Raw genomic sequence first — 14497 nt, 5'->3', positions numbered from 1 at the left:
CTTGCTCTAGTGGTATCTAGGATAGTGGTTCACCACCCCACATCCTGTGGTCTTACCTCATTTAGTTTTTTATATTCTCCCAATTTCTTACACTGCTATTTCTAAACTAAAAGCTTTGTATTGTACTCAGCAGCATGATCACATTACTCCACACATGATATATACAGTGAAAGAGAATATATTGTACATCCTACACTCAGTGGCGTAGCGAGGTCGGGTGTCACCCGGTGCGGTCCGAACCCCCCCCCCCCCCTCGCTACGCCTCTGCCTACACTTATACTTGAAGAAATTACGTCTTAGCGAGGGATCTCATCCAGCCATATTCTCTACCGCTGAACAATTTTACGTCTTGTTGCCGGATGTCGCGAAAACGCGATCAAGCATAATCGGAAAATAACTTCCTAAATTATTCTAATTTGTGATTAATACAATTTGTACATACAGAAGAGTGAATAATAAAGTTATTATTATTGTTGATGAACAATGGATCACTGATTTAGTAATAATAATAATAATAATTGAAAGTAGGTCGAATTCACAAAGTCAAAAAATAAAGTACGTGTCAAAACACATAAAACAAACAACAGATAAGTACATAAACGCTTACTAATATTTATATATTATAAAATATAATTTTTATATATTTTTAAAATTGTGTCATAATTATGTAAAAAATTGAAAATGACATGTATAAAGATATTTAAACAAAACAGTATAAGCCTATTACGGATAGAAAAACCTTCACTGGAGAGCAAACAACGCTATGGTCTCCTAAGGTGTTTAGTGTGTCGGTGTTTGAATTATTTGAAGCCTGAAATAAAAAAAAATAAAAAATACAAGTGACAAGTTTAACCAAGACGTAAAGAAATATTACCTGGAAAATCGTATCTTCAACAGATACTGGCAACATTACCTAGATAAAATTATCTTTATCTCTAATTGGTACCATTACGTACATAAAATTATTTCTAACAGATACTGGCAACACTACCTAGATTCAATTATCTTTAACTGATGTTGGTAACATTACCTAGATACAATTTTCTTTAACTATTATTGGCAACATTAATAAGATAAAAGCACCTTTAACTGCTTTTGTTGTCATTACCTAGATAAAACCATTTTTAAGTGTTTGAAAACAATTCGGTTATTCAGTCAGAAAGTGTAAAACAAATCAAAAAAGATACTGATGTCAGCTCACCTTGACCCAGACCTTAAGATTCCAGTTTTTGTCATGTTCACAGAGTTCATACGGGGGGTTTCTCCAGTGAGAGTGAAACAGATCAGGAAACTCAGCCGTCATGTTAAGATAGGAATGTAGCTACGGACAACTGGCTAACCAGACAGGAGAAGCTAAAATGTGTTTGGTATATCGTCCAATGTTGTTTTTTCTAGAGACGGACCCTGTGCTGAATGAAGGGGGAAGAGGTTGTTAAAAATATCAATATATATATATATATATATATATATATATATATATATATATATATATATATATATATATAAGTATCACTATATTGTTGGTTAGTTTATCCGTCTGTTTGTATATCTGTCATTTATGCTATACTGAAACCATCTATCCGAGTGCCATTAATCTTTGAGAAGTTGTTGAATCCAGCGAACATTACTGGCATTTTTTTTTAAATCCCAGGTCTCGCGTCTAAAACTACACCTGTGGTAACGCTATGAAGAAACCCTCCTAAAAAGTTGGGTCACCCTGGCGTGGATGTGAAACATACCCAAAAGAAACAATCCGGTCATCAGACATCAAAGAACAATCAGTCGTATACATAAGAGTGCCGTACACTTCAATCGATATCTGAACCAGGGGTAGCACCTGGCGCCCCTACGGTAGTGTTACCAGTGTAACCCTGACTTAAGGGCGGTCCCGGGGGGGGGATGTTCTATCTCATGCCTGTGGAGCGTGATTAACGTACCATCAAGGTTTTCATACGGCCCACCAGTGTTTCTTCCAGCCTTTTTTCTCCGGGGGGAGGGGGCACACTTGAAATTTGTTAAAAGTATATATTTTCTATATAAATTCCATTTTGTTCGGGGGGGGGGGGGCGGTAGACTTTCTTCGTGGTGGGGGGTGGTCCTCCGAAGAGATGCCTGGAAGAAACATTGCGACCCGCCTTGGGTCTTGTGGGCAATAGTGTGGATATGCTCAAAATCCAAGAAAAGTAGAGCCGACATTGTTTAAAAAAAAATTTAAATAATTCTCCAATCAACGGGAAATTTGAAATTTGATATCTAAGAATGGCTGATATCCCAAACTGAAACTGCTAATATTTGAACGGCACATTACACATAATCTACATATTTGTTTTTACTCCAACCCTCCAAAGCCTGTGGGCCCAAATCGCCCCGCACCTGCGCTTAACCTTTACCATTAACAAAATTCTGAGTAAATGGTGAAGACAATTTGAACTGATTAATAAAATACTTAAAAAAAACTTTTTAAAAAACCACGTTTTTCTTGTGGACTAAAAAGTAGAAAATAACTATTTACATACATTTGATGACAAAAAACGTGGGTCGGGCAGATGGGTCGGGAAATTTGATGGTGAACGTACCCACGTTTTTTGTCATCAAATGTATGTAAATAGTTATTTTCTACTTTTTAGTCCACAAGAAAAACGTGGTTTTTTAAAAAGTTTTTTTTAAGTATTTTATTTTCTACTTTTTAGTCCACAAGAAAAACGTGGTTTTTTAAAAAGTTTTTTTTAAGTATTTTATTTTCTCCTTTTTAGTCCGTTGCTACACATGAAAAACGTGGTTTTTAAAAAAGTTTTTTATATAGTTTATTTTCTACTTTATCTAATGACTTGATTAAGTATGAATTGACTAAGTGTTTATAAATACACGGACTAAAAAAATCTTGAGCGACCAGGATTCGAACCTGGGTTGTCGCGGCCACAACGAGAAGTACTAACCACTATACGATCACGGCCAGCGCGCTCACATCGATTGGGGCCGAAGTAACTGTGTCGATAAGCCTCCAGTCTTGTCGGTATCTTTAGAAATCATGTCCTCAATTTTATGGTCCTTGGGGCGTAATTAAATTAAGCTAATTACGGTCTCTAATTGCTAGTTTTTATGATTGCATCTGAAATTGTTAGGCGAAAGTAGCATGCATGCCAAATTTCAGGTCTATAGAGCAATCAGAAGTGGGCTAATTTTCGATGTCAATTTTAACAACAAACACACGCGAAGCTGAGTTAATAAAAACGTGTTAAAAAAATGTAAATACCTTGAGGGAAGGACGAAAAACTCTAATGTTTCTTCTTGTGCCCTTTGATGTGACGATGTTTGTAGGCTGAAATTAAAACACAGAAATACAACTGTAAACACCTGGCCAGATCAAATTTCAACAAAAAAAGTAAAACCAGCTGCCCAAAGCTTACTGTAATAGAAGACGAAGATAGAGACAGCCAGGCACACAAGAACGACTGCACATTCGGTCAATGTGGGAGTGTTGTATTCTTGTACGTTGTTGTCTTCTTGCACGTCCGGACAACATGTTCCGTTGCAGCACCCGGTTGGGCATTCAAAATACTCTGAAGTTTTGATTTCAAAAGAAATGAACCAGCCAAAAAAGAAATTGTACTGAGAAACGTGGCTTGTGACGTTCAGGCATCCTTCTGCCGTCACACCTGTAGAGATCGATAATATTAATGTATTTCTTCACTCACTGAACCCGCTCACTTACTCACTCGCTCACGCACTCACTCACTCACTCCATTCATTAATTACATTCATGCACCCATTCAGTTCGCTCACTCACCCCGCTCACTCAATCACATCACTCACCTACGCACTTATTCACGCACACATACATTCACTCACCCCATTCACTAACTCTATTCATTCACTCCATTCACATACTTCACTCATTCACTCACTCCATTCACTCACTCCATTCACTCACTCCATACACTCACTCCATACACTCACTCCATTCACTCACTCCATTTTCTCACTCCATACACACACTCCATTCACTCACTCCATTTTCTCACTCCATTTTCTCACTCCATTCACTCACTCCATTCACTCACTCCATTGACTCACTCAATTCACTCACTCCATACACTCACTGCATAAACTCACTCCATTCACTCACTCCGTACACTCACTCCATTCACTCACTCCATTTTCTCACTCCATTCACTCACTCCATTCACTCACTGCATTCACTCACTCCATTGACTCACTCCATTTTCTCACTCTATTCACTCACTCCATACACTCACTCCATAAACTCACTCCATACACTCACTCCATTCACTCACTCCATTTTCTCACTCTATTCACTCACTCCATACACTCACTCCATTCACTCACTCCATTCACTCACTCACTCCATTCAGCAAGTCTATTCACTCATTCCAGCCACTTACTCCATTCATCCACTCATTCATTCACGCAATCGATATACTGACTCGCTCTATTCACTCATTTAATTCATTCTACAATCGTTACATCCTAGCAAGCCATTGAACTCACCGTTCATGTTAACAAACAAAAAGAGCAGGAAAAGAACTTTCTGGAAACTGTTCACTGTCCATCTTCTACACGTCACGCTCACGTGCTCTGTCCCCAGCTGGACCTCATGGACGAACTTGACCTCATGCTGCGGGGTCAGTGTCATGGCCGTAACCTTTGAACTTGGCTGCACTAAACTGATCTGATCAATGGCTAATGGCTTCGTTTCATTGATGGCCCGCTCCCCCAGTGGTGGTACGGGGAGATCTTCCAGAGGCCAGGGCGGTACAAGCTCCATCTGAAAATACAGCTATTTTTTCAACCAACACCAATTTTTGTTTGCCCCACCCCCATTAAAAGGTTATTAACGTCTCATTATAAACGCCCATCCCACTTAACATTTTCATGAAACAATACCTCTCCTCCTACCTACCTAGAAAATGTTGTGTTATATACTTATGGCGATTCATTTTTAAAACTCTACCCTTATAGCATACTAGAACAAAAATTTAATTTATGTTAAATAATATTTGCACGAATGTCTAAAGGCCCTAGTTCAGGGGTCGGCAACCTTTTGAGACAGAAGAGCCAAAAGTTACAATTTACAAAACTTCCCTGTTTTTAAAGAGCCACTAACATTTTTATTTCAGTATTTTATTATTTGATTAGGATTAGGTAAATAAATTTGATTTGTTATTTAAAATAAATAGCTTTAAATATGAAATAATGTTTATTTATATAAAAACATTAGTAATTTAAAAAAAAAAACTACATGGCTGTCCCAATCCACTTTAGAAGCAGTTAACTTATGTTTCTTTCTTTACGGACATCACCAGTGGCGTAGGCAGTAGGGGGGGGGGGTCATAGCCCCCCCCCCCATAGACCCCTCGGTATATATATATAAAAAGTATGAAGGGGGGGTGCAAATCGAAAGTTTGTCCACGGGTAAAAATTGTAACCCCCCCCCCCCCCCCAAAGACGATCCTGGCTACGCCACTGGACATCATCGGTTCAGGAGGTGTCTGCCATTAGCCAGGCAGGTCTCAACACGGCTAACTTCGACTGACTGGCTTGGATATCGGTTTGATTACCGTGTATCGATCACTTCTGTCCTGCGGGTCTCACCAGGCCTATCTTCCAAGTTCCACCCCGCTGAATGCAGGGTAAACTCGTAAGAATAGTCGTCACTGGACTGGCTAAAGCACAGATTCGGGGCTGGGCCTGGTGCCCAAGCGACTGTCAGCTCTCCGTGTACCCTCTACTCCACCTATTCTCTGATGAGTGCTTTTATTCTGTTTAAAGTTGTGTTTTTTTACAGTATAATTTTTGTTATGAGTTTTGAAAATGAAATAATGTAACTATTAATAATAGTACAAGGAGTTGCAGAGCCGCATCTCGACATCAAAAGAGCCGCATGCGGCTCGCTAGCCGCAGGTTGCCGACCCCTGCCCTAGCTTATTCTTTAGTTTTCCTATCTTAGGAAAATTCCTTAGAAATAGACATGCAGAACTATAAGCTATAAGCTATATCATAAAACGTATTTAAAAAATCTTTGTCACATCAAAACTTCCCCATAATAATTTGTTAAACTTATTAGCAAATGTATCACACACATCTTTCAAGCTGAAGATGAAGCAAATTCTGGATCGTTAGGAAGGGCGGTAGCCACTGTAATGCGTTGTTATAAAGGAAAATAACAATAAAATCAGCTTAATGAATTGAAAATTTCATAAAATGTTTATACTAATCATTTAAAATAATATATTAGATCTACCTGTGAAATGGTGTTGAGCAGCCAGATAGAATTTTTCAGATGCGAAGGTGCGGTCTGTGCGCCATGCAGTTCAAGGTGCGGTCTGTGCGCCATGCAGTTCAAGGTGCGGTCTGTGCGCCATGCAGTTCAAGGCGCGAAAAAGCGCGTTAAAAATAGCAGTGTTGTGAATGTGTTGGATTGATATAGTTATGAGACAGTAAAGGGTGGTAGTAAACATTAGTGTAGGTTAATTAAGAGACAAATATTTTCAAATCAACTTGTCAACTGAACAAAAATGATCAAAACGCAACTTCGCTACACATCAGAAACGATAACACACAGTTAACACCTCACATCAATTTACTTTTGTAAAATGTTGACACGGTTGAAATGAGTAAAACAAAAGTTCTAAAATGTGAAAAAAAAACAACAGTTGGTATAAGACACATCTGTTGGTGTGTTTGAAAACAGTTGGTATAAGACACAACATCAGTTGGCTGGTGTGTTGACAACAGTTGGCATAAGACACAACATCTGTTGGTGTGTTGACAACAGTTGGCATAAGACACAACATCTGTTGGTGTGTTGACAACAGTTGGTATAAGACACAACATCTGTTGGTGTGTTGGAAAACAGTTGGTATAAGACACAACATCTGTTGGTGTGTTGACAACAGTTGGCATAAGACACAACATCTGTTGGTGTGTTGACAACAGTTGGTATAAGACACAACATCTGTTGGTGTGTTGGAAAACAGTTGGTATAAGACACAAAATCTGTTGGTGTGTTGACAACAGTTGGTATAAGACACAACATCCGTTGGCTGGTGTGTTGACAACAGTTGGTATAAGACACAACATCTGTTGGTGTGTTGACAACAGTTGGTATAAGACACAACATCTGTTGGCTGGTGTGTTGACAACAGTTGGTATAAGACACAACATCTGTTGGTGTGTCGACAACAGTTGGCATAAGACACAACATCTGTTGGTGTGTTGACAACAGTTGGTATAATACACAACATCTGTTGGTGTGTTGACAACAGTTGGCATAAGACACAACATCTGTTGGTGTGTTGACAACAGTTGGTATAAGACACAACATCTGTTGGCTGGTGTGTTGACAACAGTTGGTATAAGACACAACATCTGTTGGTGTGTCGACAACAGTTGGCATAAGACACAACATCTGTTGGTGTGTTGACAACAGTTGGTATAATACACAACATCTGTTGGTGTGTTGACAACAGTTGGCATAAGACACAACATCTGTTGGTGTATTGGAAAACAGTTGGTATAAGACACAACATCCGTTGGCTGGTGTGTTGACAACAGTTGGTATAAGACACAAAATCTGTTGGTGTGTTGACAACAGCTGGTATAAGACACAAAATCTGTTGGTGTGTTTGAAAACAGTTGGTATAAGACACAACATCTGTTGGTGTATTGGAAAACAGTTGGTATAAGACACAACATCCGTTGGCTGGTGTGTTGACAACAGTTGGTATAAGACACAACATCTGTTGGTGTGTTGACAACAGCTGGTATAAGACACAAAATCTGTTGGTGTGTTTGAAAACAGTTGGTATAAGACACAACATCTGTTGGTGTGTTGGAAAACAGTTGGTATAAGACACAACATCTGTTGGTGTGTTGACAACAGTTGGTATAAGACACAACATCTGTTGGTGTGTTGACAACAGTTGGTATAAGACACAACATCTGTTGGTGTGTTGACAACAGCTGGTATAAGACAGAACATCTGTTGGTGTGTTGACAATAGTTGGTATAAGACACAACATCTGTTGGTGTGTTGACAACAGTTGGTATAAGACACAAAATCTGTTGGTGTGTTTGAAAACAGTTGGTATAAGACACAACATCCGTTGGCTGGTGTGTTGACAACAGTTGGTATAAGACACAACATCTGTTGGTGTGTTGACAACAGTTGGTATAAGACACAACATCTGTTGGTGTGTTGACAACAGTTGGTATAAGACACAAAATCTGTTGGTGTGTTGACAACAGTTGGTATAAGACACAACATCCGTTGGCTGGTGTGTTGACAACAGTTGGTATAAGACACAACATCTGTTGGTGTGTTGACAACAGTTGGTATAAGACACAAAATCTGTTGGTGTGTTTGAAAACAGTTGGTATAAGACACAACATCCGTTGGCTGGTGTGTTGACAACAGTTGGTATAAGACACAACATCTGTTGGTGTGTTGACAACAGTTGGTATAAGACACAACATCTGTTGGTGTGTTGACAACAGTTGGTATAAGACACAACATCTGTTGGTGTGTTGACAACAGTTGGTATAAGACACAACATCTGTTGGTGTGTTGACAACAGTTGGTATAAGACACAACATCTGTTGGTGTGTTGACAACAGTTGGTATAAGACACAACATCTGTTGGTGTGTTGACAACAGTTGGTATAAGACACAACATCTGTTGGTGTGTTGACAACAGTTGGTATAAGACACAACATCTGTTGGTGTGTTGACAACAGTTGGTATAAGACACAACATCTGTTGGTGTGTTGACAACAGTTGGTATAAGACACAACATCTGTTGGTGTGTTGGAAAACAGTTGGTATAAGACACAACATCTGTTGGTGTGTTGGAAAACAGTTGGTATAAGACACAACATCTGTTGGTGTGTTGACAACAGTTGGTATAAGACACAACATCCGTTGGCTGGTGTGTTGACAACAGTTGGTATAAGACACAACATCTGTTGGTGTGTTGACAACAGCTGGTATAAGACACATCTGTTGGCTGGTGTGTTGACAACAGCTGGTATAAGACACAACATCTGTTGGTGTGTTGACAACAGCTGGTATAAGACACAAAATCTGTTGGTGTGTTGACAACAGCTGGTATAAGACACAACATCTGTTGGTGTGTTGACAACAGTTGGTATAAGACACAACATCTGTTGGTGTGTTGACAACAGTTGGTATAAGACACAAAATCTGTTGGTGTGTTGGAAAACAGTTGGTATAAGACACAACATCTGTTGGTGTGTTGGAAAACAGTTGGTAAAAGACAGCACTAGTTGGCATTGTAAAGGGAAAAGTAAAGAACATTACCTTTAAAGGAGACAAAAGGTTATCAAAATTTAGGGCAATTTATTTTAATTAATGGTTTTAAATTAAAACGCATCTTATACAATTCAAGTAAACAGGCCTATATCAAAGCATGCATTACGTGCAAGCAGAATGAATAAGACAAAAGTTAATTCAAATTATAAAAACTTTAAGTAAACAATCCTTATATAGACTTGCACAGAATAAAATATAATTTATAACTGGTTACAAACTGATAAATAAATATTTTTATATTTCCACTATGTATATCATTGAACAAAATTATGAACATTGGCGTTTAAAGCTGTCGGAATTTTAAAAAGTTTAGTTGGGAAATGAAAGACTCGTTGAATAACTCATTTTCTCGCGTTACTTGAAAGTTTTTTACTCTCTCACATCGTCCTAACGTACCAGATGTGCCGATGATGTCATCAACAGACAATCATGTCTCAGACCGTTCCAATTGACTTGCATAATATGAGAATTGTGGTCACCCTCGCAGTGTGATCAAAGTGTAGTCCAAACAGAGTTCATACGGGGGGTTTCTCCAGTGCGAGTGAGACAGATCAGGAAACTCAGCCGTCATGTTAAGATAGGAATGTAGCTACGGACAACTGGCTAATCAGACAAGGGGAGCAAAATAGGTTTGGAATAACGTCTACGGGTGTGTTTTTTTCAGGTACAGGCACTGTGCTGAATGAAAGAGAAAGAGGTTGTTAAAAACACACACACATATATATATATATATATATATATATATATATATATATATATATATATATATATATATATATATATATATATATATATATATATATATAAGTATGACTATTTTGTTAGTTAGTTTATCCGTCTGTTTGTGTATCTGTCAGTTATGCTATACTGAAACCATCTACAGAGGCGTAGCGACCCTTCCCGGCGCCCGGGGACATACTTTCAATTTGGCGCCCCCCTCGGGAGCAAATTTTCGATTTGCACCCCTCTCGAACTTTTCATTTGCACCCCCCCCTCAAACTTTCGATTTGCACCCCCCCCTCGAACTTTCCATTTGCACCCCCCCCCTCAAACTTTCAATTTGGCGCCCCCCCCCCTAAGGTCGGCGCCCGGGGACATATGTCCCCCCTCGCTACGCCTCTGACCATCTATCCGAGTGCCATTAATTTTTGGGAAGTCGTTAAATCCAGCGAACATTACTGGCATTTTTTATTTTTAAATCCGAGATCTCACATCTAAAAATACACCTTTGGTAACGCGTTGAGGAAACCCTCCTAAAAAGTTGGGTCACCCTGGCGTGGATGTGAAACATACCCACAAGAAACAATCCGGTCATCAGACAGCAAAGAACAATCAGTCGTATACATAAGAGTGCCGTACACTTCAATCGATGTCTGAACCAGGGTAGCACCTGGCGCCCCTACGGTAGTGTAACCAGTGTAACCCTGACTTAAAGGCGGTCCCGGGGGATGCTCTATCTCATGTTTGTGGAGCGTGATTAACGTACCATCAATGTTTTCATACGGCCCAACCTAGGGCTTGTGGGCAATAGTGTGAATATACCCGCGCCATAACGTTCAAAATCCAAGAAAAGTAGTGCCGACATTGTTTACTTTTAAATAACTCCAATCAAAGAAAAAATAATAATTTGATATCGAAGAATAGCTGATATCCCAAACTGAAACTGTTGATATTTTAACGGCACATCACACAGAAGTGGGGATTAATGCTAATCTACATATTTGTTTTTACTCCAACCCTCGTACGCCTATTGTCCAGAACCGCCCCACACCTGCGCTTAACCTTACCATTAACAAAAGAATATAGGCTTGAATTCTGAGTAAATGGTGAAGACAATTTGAACTGATAAAAAATGTAAAAACCTTGAGGGAAGGACGACAAACTAATGTTTCTTCTTGTGGCCTTTGATGTGACGATGTTTGTAGGCTGAAATTAAAACACAAAGAAATTAGAAATACAACTGTAAACACCTGGCCAGATCAAGTTTCAACAAAAAAGAAAAACCAACTGCCCAAAGCTTACTGTGATAGAAGACGAAGATACTGACAGCCAGGCACACAAGAACAACTGCACATTCGGTCAATGTGGGAGTGTTGTATTCTTGTACGTTGGAAGTGTTGCCTTCTTGTCCATTGGGAAAGTTGTCTTCTTGTCCGTTGGAATTGTTGTCTTTTTGTCCGTTGGGAATGTTGTCTTTTTGTCCGTTGGGAGTGTTGTCTTCTTGTCCGTTGGGAAAGTTGTCTTTTTGTCCGTTGGGAGTGTTGTCTTTTTGTCCGTTGGGAAAGTTGTCTTCTTGTCCGTTGGGGAAGTTGTCTTCCTGTCCGTTGGGAAAGTTGTCTTCTTGTCCGTTGGGAGTGTTGTCTTCTTGTTCATTAGGGAAGATGTCTTCTTGTCCGTTGGGAAAGTTGTCTTCCTGTCCGTTGGGAAAGTTGTCTTCCTGTCCGTTGGGAAAGTTGTCTTCTTGTACGACTGGACAACATTTTCCGTTGCAGCAACCGACTGGGCATTCAAAATATTCTGAAGTTTTGATTTCAAAAGACAAACACCAGCGAAAAGAGTATATGCGTTTAGAAAGGTGGCTGGTGACCTTCAGGCATCCTTCTGCCGTCACACCTGTAGAGATTAATAATATTAATGTATTTCTTCACTCACTGAACCCGCTCACTCACTCACTCGCTCACGCATTCATTCACTCCATTCACTCCTTACATTCATTTATTCACTCACTCAATCACTCACTCACGCACACATACACTCACTCACTCCATTCACTAACTCTATTCACTTACTCCATTCACTTACTCCATTCACTTACTTCACTTATTGACTCCATTCATTTACTCATTCCATTCACTCATTCCATTCACTTACTTCACTCCATTTACTCACTACATTTACTCACTCCATTCACTCACTTTATACACTCACTCACTCCTTTTACTCACTTCATTCACTCACTCCATTCACCAAGTCTATTCACTCATTCCAGTCGCATACTCCATTCATCCACTCATTTTAGTCACTCGATTCATTCACTCCATTCACTTATTCCATTCACTCACTCCATTTACTAACTCTATTCACTCATTCCATTCACTTATTCAATTCATTCACTCACTCTGTTTACTCATTCATTCACGCAAACTCATTCTACAATCGTTACATCCTAGCAAGCCATTGAACTTACTGTTCATGTTAACAAATAAACAGAGCAGGAAAAGAACTTTCTGGAAACGGTTCACTGTCCATTTTCTACACGTCACGCTCACGTGCTCTGTCCCCAGCTGGACCTCATGGACGAACTTGACCTCATGCTGCGGGGTCAGTGTCATGGCCGTAACCTTTGAACTTGGCGGCACTAAACTGATCTGATCAAGGGCTAATGGCTTGGTTGGTTTGATGACCCGCTCCCCCAGTGGGCAAGCGGATAGATCTTCCAAAGGGCAGGGTCGTACAAGCTGAATCTCAAAACACAGTTATGTGTTCAACCTACGATAGCGTATACATAATATACCAACTCAATTTTTATACGTTTGCCCCACCCCCGTTAAAAGGTTATTAATTAACGTCTCATTATAAACGACCATCCCACTTAACATTTTCATGAAACAATATCTCTCCTCCTACCAACCTAGAAAATTTTGTGTTATAAACTTAAGGCAGTTTAATTTCAAAACTCTACCCTTATAACACAATAGAAAAAAATTAACTTGTTATATAATATTTGCACGAATGTTTAAAGGCCCTAGCTTATTCTTTAGTTTTCCTATCTTTGGAAAATTCCTTAGAAATTGGCCTGCAGAACTATAAGCTATATCATGAAACGTATAAAAGAAGTTGGTCACATAAAAACATCCCCATAATTAATTTGCTAAACTTATTAGCAAATGTATCACACACATCTTTCAAGCTAGTAATTGAGGAAATAAATTTGTAAATGTAATTAAAGTAGTAATTATTAACTACTAATTAACTATTAATTAAAAGTAAATGTATTTAAAAACAAAAGCTTTTTCCAAACGTGTCGTGAGATGAAGCAAATTCTGATTCGTTATGAAGGGCGGTACCCACTGTCAAGCGTTGTTTTAATGCAGTTATTGTTTCTAGATAATCTAGACCTAGAAATACTTCTTAGACATTTCAATATTCAGTCGGGATCAATAAGCCAGTTTAGCGTAACATGAACAAAAAAGATTTTTTTTCTTTAAAAAAGAAAGATAAAAATAAAATCAGCTTAATAAATTGAAAATTTTATAAAATGTTCCTATTAATCGTTAAAATAAGATATTAGATCTAGGCCTACCTGTGCAATGGTGTTGCGCAGATGCGAAGGTGCGGTTCAATGAAGTTCAATGGCGCCAAAAAGCGCGTTAAAAATAGCAGTGTTGTGAATGGGTTCGATGTGTGTAGTTATAGTGCAGTATAATTGGCCTTAACATTAGCGTAGGTTAAGCGACATTTTTAGCGCTATTTCCATTCTGGAGAATTGCGTTTATTAACTCGTCTTTTCTGGGAAAGTGTGACCGCAGCTTTAAGTCGTATCTCCTACTCAACAAAGCAATATCGAGGACTAGTTCCAAAGCAAATATGTTAAGCAAGTTCCAAGGATGATTGTGGGCCAAAAAAATTCCCGGAACTCCTTCCTGGATTTCCCGGAAAAGCCAAAAAACCTCGAACAAATGCAGTTTTTGCTCCATATCTCGGCAACCAGACCACTTAGCGACTTGAAACATTTACCAATCGATTCCTGCCATAATTTAGAACAATATTGCCGAAGAAAGTTTTCAAAAATATCCTTTCGTTTAGTCACAAAAAAATATTTACTACTTTTTTAAACTGAGCTTCTTGTAGGCCTAGGATGAACATTTAAACTGAGCATCGTGTAGGCTTTTTTCCCCTTTTTTTTTCGACTGATACGGGAGGCTAGCCTGTCGCGACGTGGGATCGTTCGCGTCACTGCGCGCGGCAAGAGAGAGAGAGAGAGAGAGAGAGAGGCGAGCTACGCGTCGCTCGTTTTTTTCCACGTGCTAATGTTTACAAACAAGAGGCAGAGGCGTAGCGACCCCTCCCGGCGCCCGGGGCGAACATTACGTTTGGCGCCCCGCCATATATAATTATATATATATATATATATATATATATATA

The 14497-nt window shown here is 39.1% G+C and overlaps 1 protein-coding gene and 1 long non-coding RNA gene across 2 annotated transcripts; both read right to left on the bottom strand.

Annotated features, from left to right (window-relative positions):
- Positions 1–659: 659 nt before the first annotated feature.
- Positions 660–6332, bottom strand: LOC131955840 (uncharacterized). Its single transcript, XM_059320120.1, has 6 exons — positions 6263–6332; positions 4510–4786; positions 3408–3656; positions 3254–3319; positions 1202–1409; positions 660–811 (listed from the first exon to the last, which is right to left on the bottom strand). Exons 2-4 carry the CDS (start codon positions 4784–4786, stop codon positions 3276–3278), a joined length of 570 nt encoding a protein of 189 aa, XP_059176103.1. The 5' UTR covers positions 6263–6332; the 3' UTR covers positions 660–811; positions 1202–1409; positions 3254–3275.
- Positions 6333–9866: 3534 nt separating this feature from the next.
- Positions 9867–11449, bottom strand: LOC131955841 (uncharacterized). The gene is made up of 3 exons (XR_009388896.1): positions 11375–11449; positions 11215–11278; positions 9867–10030 (listed from the first exon to the last, which is right to left on the bottom strand). It is a non-coding gene; the product is annotated as an uncharacterized LOC131955841 (long non-coding RNA).
- Positions 11450–14497: the final 3048 nt, after the last annotated feature.

This window comes from Physella acuta, unplaced genomic scaffold (genome assembly GCF_028476545.2).
Source record: "Physella acuta isolate Inbredline_101_S28 unplaced genomic scaffold, ASM2847654v3 ptg001110l, whole genome shotgun sequence".
Lineage (NCBI taxonomy): Eukaryota > Metazoa > Mollusca > Gastropoda > Physidae > Physella > Physella acuta.
This window is presented reverse-complemented; position numbering and strand designations above follow the sequence as displayed.

What these genes read in the sequence shown, in the direction of transcription:
- LOC131955840 (XM_059320120.1), bottom strand. Translation starts at nt 4,786, where the DNA reads ATGGAGCTTGTACCGCCCTGGCCTCTGGAAGATCTCCCCGTACCACCA. An exon ending in TTTGTTTGTTAACATGAACG is followed by an intron (nt 3,657 to 4,509) that starts GTGAGTTCAATG and finishes CGATCTCTACAG; the next exon opens with GTGTGACGGCAGAAGGATGC. An exon ending in TATCTTCGTCTTCTATTACA is followed by an intron (nt 3,320 to 3,407) that starts GTAAGCTTTGGG and finishes TTTTAATTTCAG; the next exon opens with CCTACAAACATCGTCACATC.